The sequence below is a fragment of the Seriola aureovittata genome, chromosome 3, assembly GCF_021018895.1.
Source record: "Seriola aureovittata isolate HTS-2021-v1 ecotype China chromosome 3, ASM2101889v1, whole genome shotgun sequence".
In the NCBI taxonomy this organism is placed as follows: Eukaryota; Metazoa; Chordata; class Actinopteri; order Carangiformes; family Carangidae; genus Seriola; species Seriola aureovittata.
Window position 1 is genome coordinate 22,451,130 of NC_079366.1, and position 11,417 is coordinate 22,462,546.

Sequence of the window (11,417 nt, forward strand, 5' to 3'; positions counted from 1 at the left end):
CACAAGCATGCTCTATGCTTTGTTGCAGCTCTGGTATTCAGTTTCCGCTGCCTTTATGCAGTTTGTTAATGACCTCAACAACAGAAGGGAATGTCAGCGGTAGGTAATAGAGAGTAGATCTCCAACTACAGGCCTAGCCTAGCGGAAATCTGGCCCTCTGTCACCAGACTGTGTTTCAGGAAGAAGTTCAAATGAGGACAAGACAAGCATTCAAATCCCAGAAGCCCTGGCCAGCAGTAACCACACTTTTATTGGGGTGTCAAGTCTGGCCTAGAATGTGTGCTGTTGTTGTTGTCGTTGGCGGCCGCTGCGACGGTGTTGTGCGCTTGTGTGTGTACGTGCATGGCTCTGCGTGGGAGAGGCAGAGTGGAGACTTTTAACATGGTTTTTCTTCTGTGCAACAAAAGCACCCGATCATTGTGCCACACTGTATCGTCTTGGTTCTTTTAAAAAAGATTACAGCCACAGTCGGCATTTTCTCCTACACTCTAGTAGCACAAGGTAAAAAACATCCATTCATGTGCCCCCATGGCTATACCTTTTAAGATAACATTGTTGGACATTTAGATCAGATCTGTAACTTCCTTCTGTAAGGTATTTAAAGATTTTTTTTTTTTTTGTTTTTTTTTAAATTCCTCCATGCTGGGGGGGAGCCATGGCGGGAAGCATAATGTCTTTGGGTTGTGTGTCTGTCCTTCAGTTCGCCCCATTCTCATGAATAAAAAAATCTCAGGAACCCCATGAGTGAATTTCTTCAAATTTAGTACAAAAAATTCCCACGGACTCAAGGATGAACTAAATAGCTTTTGGTGGTCAGAGGTCAAAGGTCACTGTGTCAAAAGCAAGGTTATTGTGGCATTTAACAGAACTGCTCGCAAAACCAAATCAGCCGGAGAAGTCAGCAGGCTGATAATGGTGAGCCAAACATTTTTACAGTGACTTTTACTTTCCCCTTAAAACAGCATAAATAGATCGTGGCCAATGGAACCAGCTGTAAACACAACACTGACGTATTATCACCTTATAAAGTTGCTGTGGCGATCTCGTTAGCAAAAATTGCTTATTTAAACATCCAGCAGGCCCAGAGCAACATTAGCATTCATTTGGATTCGTAGTTGGCCACCTGATTGAAAATTAAAGTTCAATATTCAATCTTTTAGTTCTGTTTTGGTCTCTAACAACTGTTGAGGGAAATATCTGCTCTTTAGCTGCAAAATGCTGCACTGTGTTCTGTAGCTAGTGGCTAACTGTTTGATGCTGGGTAGGTAGCGTACAGTAGGTTTATCAGAGCTTTTTCATGGAAAACAGCTGCTTGCCGCTGCTGCTGTTGGAAACTCGGCTGATGAGAGTGTGCAGACGAGAAAACCACACAAGGGGCTTAAAAGATGGTAAATGGAGCTGAAAGGAACTGCAGTACAACAAGGTGTATTGTCTGCGTGTGATGGCGCTTATCACTCATGGCACAAGTTTATTTTGTAAAATCTTATGTCCTTAGTTACCTTAAATTAAATATTCTGACAATATTTGGTTGATAAATAAATTCTCAGCAAATCTTTTAATGAGTCCAACTGCATAAACAGTACCACACTCCGTATTTACACTGTAGTGTGTAAAATTCTGGTGTACAGATACTGAAAAAAAAACATCTTTGTTTGAACAAAATAAAATGTTTCAACTCATTGCATTATTTTTGCATTATCTGTATGGTGCAGGATAACTCATTTATTTGCGTATGGTAATCCTTAGTTGACTGTCAGTTTCATTTCAGGTTGTGAAATGCACCATCTAAACACTTAACAGTATCTCGCATTTGGAGAACATTTCCCCTGTCTCTGCCTCATGTAGACATATGAACCTTGCTTAAAAACTCCTGAGCTCGTCTTTACTTCTAACATGTTTTCACCTTGCAGCCAAGGTCTAAAACGCCTCACAAAGAGCTTTTATCTTTACCAGACTTTCATTTTTAAGAATAATTCTTTATATTTTAAGAACAATAGGGAGTAGGATTTCACCAGTAGGACCAACCCGTACTACTCATACGATGAATACTGCATCCCCACTCTGCTTTACACGGACTCCAATACACCCACACCAACAAGTGATGGGCTGCCCAGAAGATAAAAAAGAACTGGATGCTCTTGGGCTCAATGTATAAATATTTTTTTCATTCAGGTGTTTTATTCATTTAGATTTTTTTCCTGTTGACATTAGTCGTCATTTTTTTTGCCATGAATAGATATTTATAGCATTCACATTCACATATTCACAAAAAAGGGCAAATGTTGTTTATTTCTGTTTTTGAAAGGAATGGTTTAGGACAATGAAGCGGCCCAGTAGCTGCTTCAAGTCTGTCCTTGAGCATGGCAAATCCTGTGATACTAAAAATGTATTTTCAATGATCAGTTTGTACAGAGATTGTTTAACACTACTTTCTATTGTCAAACTGATTCTCGGGTTAAAATATAAATCTACTGCACTTATTTGTGAGTTCAATGTAGGGAAAAATAAGGCTTATATCTGCTTGGGAGAACAAGCTGATTTACATCACTCACTGTTGGACTGGACTGCTGCACTGAAACGCAAGTTTTTAACTGCCAAACAGCCTTGTACACAGACAGTGATTTATTCATGTGCTTGTTCCAAAGTGCTATGATAACAGTTCAGAAGACATTTTCAGTATATTTCAGTGTACATTAAATATGTATAAATATGCTTTGATACGTCTAACATTGTTCTAATGTGTATATAGGGATATAGTATAATCTTTATCTGCCTTTACATCGACCTTTACAAAGCATTCTAGTGTCTGTCCTGCCAAACCCTGTAGTGTCTGACATCAATTTTTACCAGTCATTCCAAGTAAAACTTTTTAATGTCACACAATTGTACTACAAGGTACTTGTACATTGTTTTTATGTGCTGTATATCACTTTATTGTAAATACTTGTTTGCTGAGATTAACTATTCCCAGCATCCTTGATTCGCAACATAATTCACTATGAGTTAGTGTACTAGAGTTTTGATAAATTGATAAATTAAATAATTTTTTAAAAATACATGTTTTTCTTTTTGAAACTCTAGGGTTCATTTCTTCCTGAATGTGACTACAAAAGTCTGTATACTGAGCAGACTTGACTCCCTGACATTCATAAAATTTTATTTAATCAAGTTACTAAGTGACACTAATGAAAGAAAAACATGAACCTGTTACTTTAAGTTTGTCAGCATATGCGCTTGAGATAGAATTTAGCACAATTAAATGATTGTATTCTTCATTTAATTACTACTGTATATTAAATATTTGACAGCACACAGGAGAATGCACAAATTGATGCATAGACTGATGAGACCCACAACCATTCCCCAGCACCTTCACCTGTAGCATCCTTCTCACAACTCTAACAAGCAGCTGCCCGCTTTATAGTCAGGAACCCATAATGCACTAGGAGGCCTTGTGCATGCCTGGTGTTGGGATTTAATTGGATATTAGTATCCAGCAGTGTCTGAATTAATCAAATCATTTCCATCCATTAATTTAGTGGAGGAACATACAATTACAGCCTTATTAGTGTGCTCTCAGGAGTATGCCTTTTCATCCCTCTACAGAACATTGAGAGTTGGCCAGAGTCCAGTGCAAAGCATTCTCCCCTCTTCAATCTGGTGCCTCCTCGTGATGGGCATTCTGTCAATCTATAGAACCGGGCTGCAAGCTTACAGCGAGGAAAATGTCACGCTATAGAAAGGTGCTACTCACTAACGAAAAAATCCATTGTTGGCGTCTCTTTTGAATCTTTACCATTTGTCAGATTATGAAATTATTAGGTCAGAGGACTTAAAAGTTACAGAGTAATTCTATTTGGTGAAACATTGCTGTGAAAACCAGCACAAAAATGTCCTAAATAGGGTGAGAAGAGATTTGGAGATTTAGGCAGCAAGCAAACATAATCTAGCGCACTAATGTAGGTCATTTTATCATAATTTCCATATTTATATATTTTGTACAAATCTGATTTATAGTGCACAGCTTTTTATTATTCTCCAAGAGAATAAATACAGGAATTAAACTTTTTTGTAATGAAGAAAATAAGAATGGTTTATCTAAGCAATAAGTTTAAAAACATCACATAAATACTACACTTCTGGTTAGGGCGCGCCCCCCCTCCTCTCTTGTGAATCTGAGTTAAAACGTTTTTTGCACAAAGTAATCCAGACTGCTCAGATGAGCAGCCATTTTTAATTAAATCCATTTACAGAGGAAACCAAAGTGAGAAAAAAAGAGCCAAGGGATTTTACACTCTGTCATCCAAGGCTTCAGTGGATCAAAGAGTTTTAGTTGTGCTTTTTAATGGTTACGTAATATTTTTGCCTATGAGATATTGGGCCTGGGCACCATGTAGTCAGTCCAAAGCTTGACGGTATCACAGATTTCCTGCAGTGCACTTTGAGATTTCAGGCAGGATACAATAAGCCTATGCTTATGTCTAAGTTCTAAGTATAGCTGTCAGTCAATACAATACTACTGGTGTAACAGGACAGTGTAAGTAGGCAGCAACCTCTAAAAAATGTTGGATTCTTCTACCCGTGTGTGTGTGTGTGTGTGTGTGTGTGTGTGTGTGTGTGTGTGTGTGTGTGTGTGTGTGTGTGTGTGTGTGTGTGTGTGTGTGTGTGTGTGTTTGTTTGTGTGTGTTTATATGCATGAGTTGTATGTATGTATGTATATGTGTGTTTGAGCCTGTCTGCCTCTCTGCCGGCCTGGCTGGCTGCCATGTGGCCCATCTCTTACTGTCATCCTGTCTGACATTAGGGCTAAGCTGGATCTCATTAGGACCAAGGTGGCAGTGATCCCGTCAACATCGCTTTGGCTCCTGCCATATGGGTCGCCTCCAAGGTAACGGGCTGTATCAGTCTCCTCAGAGCTGCAAGCCTTGTTATAGCACACACACACACACACACACACACACACAGACACAGACGGAGTATCTACTCCCTAGACGAGTGCGTACCGCACATATAAACCTGAACAAACACGTCAAACAGAGAGGACATAATAAAATACTGACGGTAAGATAATTTGGTCAGATCTATGGGTGAGATGCAGAATATATAAAATAAAACTCTACATGTTTTCCATGAGAAATATAAAATTATCAGGACAGTCATCTAATGTAGTTTTTATGAGCTATGAAAACTATTTTATAATTCTTCTGGTCATAAGCAAAACCTAATTAGTGTAGCTTGTTGTTAAGTATATACCTAAGTGTGACCAAATCAGACCAAATATCTTGCAGTATAAGATGGAAGGAAAAGGTTTTCTTTAATATATATTGTGTAATAAAGTTACGATAGATGCATAAACTCTTAACTTAAAAAATGTTAACGCGCAAGCTACAGTAAATCCGTCGGCAGTTGACGATCTATGTAACTATGCGGTGATTTAACACCGTAATAAACAGACTTTTTTTCACCGTGCCTTCCTCCAAACTTGTCCCTGCAATCTGAATGACACCAGCTGAGCTGAAGAAAATGAAAACAGACATCTGAAATTGGCAGCGCAATCAGCGCAAAGTTGGCTTCTAGAAATTCAATCAGGAAAACTTTTTTATCTAATAAATCTCCATTCTGTGCAACATCACTGCCCAAACTCAGTCTGTACTTGTCATGGTCAGGTCACAGTCAAACATAGCAGAGCAACGTGCACCAATGTCCCACCAATGTCAAATATAGCACTGTACTGCTCTTAAAGCAAGCATCTGACTCTTATCAAAGCGGAGTAAGCAGGAAGTCATTTATGATTTTGTTTAGTGCTTCTTTGCTCCAGCTCATAAAAACTGTGAATTTATGACATCCCATGCATAAATAGATGATAGCAATGTACTTTATAAAAACACCAAGACAGTCACTGTTATTTAAAAATACAAAAACCACATCACATCCAAATTACAGGACCACAAATCGTCCTTTTGATTTACAGTAAAGAAACAGCAGCATGTCTCACTGTTAGGGTCATATACATACCGGTCCTATGTGTAGATTATGGCTTTGATGTTCACTGTTATTAAACACACTGATGACAATTTACTTCCTTCAACTTCACATGCAACTAGGACACCAGAATACATTGGAAGCACAACAACTGTGTCAAAGTTGCACTTTGCCAGATTGGCGGCTGTTATAGATTTTTTCCCTTTGGCCTGTTTGTTTTGTTTCAGCCCCCACCCTCACAAAAGCAACTGTTTATTTCATCAGTTTGGCAACAAAGGCATGTGATCAATCATTCATAATTTATGATGCTGCCAATGGCCTAGGGCCCATAAAAACAGATATTTGCATTACACAAGGTCTTAGCTGGACCTCCCGATAACAGACCAATAAATTTTGTTGTTGTACATACACACAGGCCCTGATAAGAGGTAAACTTTGCCTCTGTGTTACAGTAGAGCACAGGGCATTGCTAGCAGAGATGATGTTGTGATCACATGCTACTATAACAATGACCTGGACCCCGTCCTTTAATTCCTGTTCCCCCAGCCAGCATCCCGCTGCCTTTCCCAAGCCCTGCTGTTGTTATTATTTAGCACTACTCAAAGCAAACGCCCTAAATCCCTTGTGCAATACGAGTCTAACTGTAACAAACTGGCTGTCCATTTATCTGATCCTCTAGTGAGACAGGCTATTGGCTATTACACAGGTGCAGACACAAAAAAAATCATTATTTAGGAAAAATGAAAACTACTACTCTCTATGAAGCTAAGATGGAATGTTTATCACAACTCTGAAAGCGTCACAGTTTTTAAGCCAGAGATCTGACAGAGATACAGCGATAGACACTCGGTTGGACTACATAGAGATGTCTTCATGCTCCTTACCTTGACATGCTGTCCGCGATGCAGTTTTGACCCGGGTATCCTTCACCTCTGGCCGACATGCCTGGCCGAGATTTCCACGACTCCATTAACGCCGTTACGGGCGAAATTAGATTCAACAAAGGGTTGGACTGGTCCCTCACATCATGCCGCGTGAAAGACATTGTTCCTTGGGCTCCAATCTGGTAATGGAATGAGTGTCCACCAGAATTAACTCCAACAATGGCCGATGTGGGCATGCTGTTATTCTCTTGGTAATAGCTGCCATCAGTGGTCTCCTGCTTAACCCCTTTAGACAGGACATTGTTGGAGAACACATCGGGCTCATAGTTCCCATTCATAGAGGAGACAGGGGGTCCTAAGATACCAGAAAGACTGTATTCATCAATGTTATTCCTCAGGGACAAATAGGTGGTCTCAGATGCAGGGAAGAGACCAAGAGACGGTGACTGCTCACCATAGGGCTGTGGATTCATACATCCCTCATTTTTGTTTGGCTCATTCTTAATCTGTGTGATAAAGGGTGTGCTACTCACACTACATTTGGAGCTACCTAAACACATGCTCCTGAAGTCAGTTCCAGGCTCGTTCTTAATGTACTTAACCATGCCCATCTGGTCTAAGCCGACGTTGAACACTTCCCCATCTACCATCTCTACTTTAGGGAACTCAAAGTTCTTGAAGTCTGTGTCTCTGGTCAGACCTGTTGCTTCTGGGCTGTTGGTGTCATTCTGCACCAAACCCAGTCCACCGGCAGGACTAGACACTGGAAACCCAGCAGAGGACGGATTCTGTGGGCTGCTGACAGCCATAGTGCTCCCTGTGGCCGGGCTGGAGATGGAGGGCCTTACTGTGTTGCAGTTGTTGGCAGTGCTGGTGCAGCTGCCACCTGTGGGGCTCGAGACAGATGACCTAATGTTACACGTAGTGCTGCAGGACGGAGGCGATCTCACACTACTCATACTCTGGGGGCTGGACATGGGAGACCTCATGACATTGAGTGGGCTGGTGAGTGGTGGTGAGCCCACTGTGGTGGACTCTACAGGGCTACATGTGGCTGAATTCCTGCGCTTGATGTTTGCCAGAGTTGCAGCACAAGACGTCTGGCTGACAGGACTACTGACGGATGAGCACACTGGTCCAAAGCACGTAGGAGGACTGGTGGTTGACGACACCATATTGTTGCTGCCCCCAGGGCTGGAGATAGAGCTGGAGGTCTGGGGGCTGCAGGACAGAGATGAGGCCAGCATAGACGCTGAGCTAACTGGAGTCCCAGTGGTGCATTCTCTGGGAGTGGCGCTGGACTGCTGGAAACCAAATGGCTTTAACTTGGGGCTCTTTGTGGAGCCACCCTGGGTCTCCTCTAGGGGCCGTCCACACGCTGGATACATCTTGCCAGGGCTGGTACTGCCCCCATGCTGGCTAAAGGCAAAGTCTGCCTCCCTGGCAGCATTCATATACAGACCCATGGACTCAGCCACAGTCTTGGAAAGCTCCTTGGAGTCCATTTCCTGCTTATGACCGTGGAGAGAGTTGTTGAAGTGTGGGAGAACAAATGGCTGGTTCTGGCTGAGCCGAAGCATTGGCTGCTCCTGCTTCTTTGTATTGTTGTCTTTGCAGTCGGTGGCCGGGCTTCCAGCAGGGCAGCTGACATTGACTATGTCCATCAGGATATCACTGCTAGTCAGATTTGAATCCTCTGTGCTGCAGCAGTATTCCATGTTGCTGGGGACCTGAGACCATCTGTTCTCTGTATCGCTTCCATCAAAGAAACTTTGGTATCTTTTGGTCTCCATTGCTGGCTCATTGATTCACCTGGCAAATAAGGCAAGAAGGAAACAAAAAGAAAAGAATGAGAAAAGTTCACAATACTGTTTTTTCAAGCCAGTTGTATCATGGGTTTTTGCCTTTAAGCAGAGATTACAGCTCTCAAGTGAGACTAAATTATATATTCAGCAATTTACTGATCAATTTTAAATCTACATTGTAAATATAGTCTTTTAGTTTTGGTAGCAAAGCAGTAAATTCTGCTTCAGTGGCTATAAACCTAATGAGTCAAATGAGAAAGGAAGCGGTAGAGATACTTTATTTACAAATAACATATTTCACTTATTTTGATATTATAATGGCTTACCGTTTAAAAATCCATGACAAAAACTGTAAACAATATGCGAAATCTGAAGTCCAAAGCAAGTCTGTACAGTATTTCCTCTCTCACAGATAAAGCTCCTTATCGCTGCACTACAGGGGATGTACAGTGATAACTTGAAGAAAAATGCATGGCAAGGGTTAATGTATCTAAGTGACGTCGGCCGGGCTTTTTGTTTAAATCCCCACCTCTACTGCGCCTCTATTGGACAGCTGAGCCAGAAATCCACCAGCTTCATCAGGCCATTCATGGATTGGTCCGGAAGCTGTCACTCAATAGTTATTGCTCTTGCAGCCACAACATAGCTGCGACATAACTTGAAATGTTGTTTTAGTGGCCGGAGCAGCACCGTCAAGTGCAAAAGCAATAAAAATACAGACAAAAATTAAGACATAGCCAATTACGATGACACGGCTTTGCTTTAGGTGATGTTTCAATATTTATTTTTCATGCTACGCTGCACACTTTGAAAGGCTCAGCCCTCCAGCAGCCGCGATATCTGAGTTAAAGTTATGCAGGTTGACTGCAAAATATCAGCAACACATATGCGCCGATCCTTAAATATAGCATGAAAAATAAAAGAGATGTCATCTTGATAATTCCTCCCTATACTCCAGCCGTGATTGTCCTGCCTCTGTAGGACATGAAGCTCTCTGCATTTCTCTCCATTTTGCGTTTGCGCAGAATAAATACTAAATGACGGTTTATGTTATATTCTTGCTGTTGGAAGTTTTTTCTTCCGTGTGAAAGTTGTTGCATTTGAGGCTTTTTGAATAACACGGAGGACTAAGTGCAGTAGGAAGAAAATATAAATTATTTAAGTCATATTTTTAGAAGAAAAAAAACTGGCAGGACGAGATATTTCTCAGCACGTCGAGACAGGTGTGTACAGAAATGTAAAATCTACTCTCAATTTGAACAAAATTGTTGAGCTTAATTTTGTAAATACTTAAAGTAGGCTGCATAAACTTCTTGACGACTTTTATTATGGAGTAGACACGGGGCTAACGGTCCCGGTTGAAAGTTATTGGATCCTTCTCCCACAGCTCATGGACCGGGGATGCAAGTATTCAGTTATGCGACTCAACAGCGGAGAGTTTGCTTTCATTCTCTGAGACCCAGCGCCAAATTAAAATGTACAGTCAAACACTGAGCTCTGTCCTTCCTTACCTTAATTACGACATTCAGAGTTGTCAGGTGGCTGTGTTGCTGGGCAGCGATAATCCAGAGGACAAAAAAAGACACGCACAGCAAAGTCAATGAATATCAACAAATGTGCTCTGTCTACTCTTTCCAATACATAGTTTTCAGTTTGACAGCTACACACACTGGAGAAGTCTACTGCGTATTATCACGAGTAATCCTCAACAGCGAGCCGCTGCTCCTGACAGGACGAACGGCAGCGACGGGTCGGACGACAGCGGCAGATGAGCTCACATTATGGCCGTAATTTTACAGATTACCGATTCTGGGCCCTAGATAAAAAGAGTAATAAAAACAAACGAAGGAGTCTGTCGGACTTGCAGTCACAGCGACGTCATTCTGTGGACATGGACCCTCCTACTGCAACGAGTGCAACACAAACTCTGAGGTGGTGGGGGTGAGGCAGAGAGGGGAGGGAGGGGCTCAGAGCGCAGGTAGTCAGAGCCGTCTGGAAATAGGGCACCGTATTCAGTGCAGCGTTGTTTGAAATCAACTCTCAGACCAACAGCGTGAAGCAGGTCTGTTCGGTTGAAATGAAATAGTCCTCTGCAAGTTTGTTACATTTTGTGTCGGCTATAAATCCTCCGTCTTCTTCTCTCACCATACTTTATACTGTTTTCATCTTCACGAGTGCCACCTCTGAAAAGGCTTCCCGTGGTGCCAGTGCAAATTCATTTGCACGCACGCGCACCCACAACTCAGATTAGAGGAGATCTCACTCTACAGTTAACACGGAGCTTGAAAACCCGACAAATACAGAGAGAAGAGTCATTCTACTGTGAGAGTGAAATCAAGTCAGGATGTTGCCCTGTAACACTGAGACGTCTGCCTCCACTAGGTGGAGCAAAATTTCTATTGCTGCTCAAAAAGCAAATCTATTGAGTGGTCAAGATGTCACTGAATTCAGTCCATGTCAAACTGTGATAAGATATTTTATATCACACCACTGATGAAAGAAAACTCAGACTTCATGTGCTCAACATTAATGCAACTGGATTAGTTTTCCTTTTGATCAGCCAAACTTAAAACTCTAGTTGTCTTTATGAACAAGCAACCACCATCATTAACAAATTCCCTCACAGAGGAGGATCATGCTAATGTGTCGTTAGACATTTGTGGATCATGTTTTTAAAATTGAACAGAGAACACACACTTTAGTGTTGTCAGCTCATGAAAGTGAAAAGAACCAAGAGAAGGAATAT

General features: G+C 41.6%; 1 protein-coding gene across 2 annotated transcripts in view; it reads right to left on the bottom strand.

Annotated features, from left to right (window-relative positions):
* nr3c2 (nuclear receptor subfamily 3, group C, member 2) overlaps positions 1–10,827 on the bottom strand; it is a 78,848-nt gene extending 68,021 nt beyond the window's left edge. Inside the window, exons 1-2 of one of the 2 annotated variants that reach the window (XM_056371218.1) lie at positions 10,183–10,827; positions 6,867–8,678 (exon numbers count right to left, since the gene is read on the bottom strand). In XM_056371218.1, the coding sequence (XP_056227193.1) occupies positions 6,867–8,659 (1,793 nt within the window). In that variant the 5' untranslated portion in view covers positions 8,660–8,678; positions 10,183–10,827. Of the gene's footprint in view, positions 1–6,866; positions 8,679–8,997; positions 10,142–10,182 lie in introns of those variants that run through there. The other variant, XM_056371219.1, reaches the window with a different exon arrangement.
* Positions 10,828–11,417: the final 590 nt, after the last annotated feature.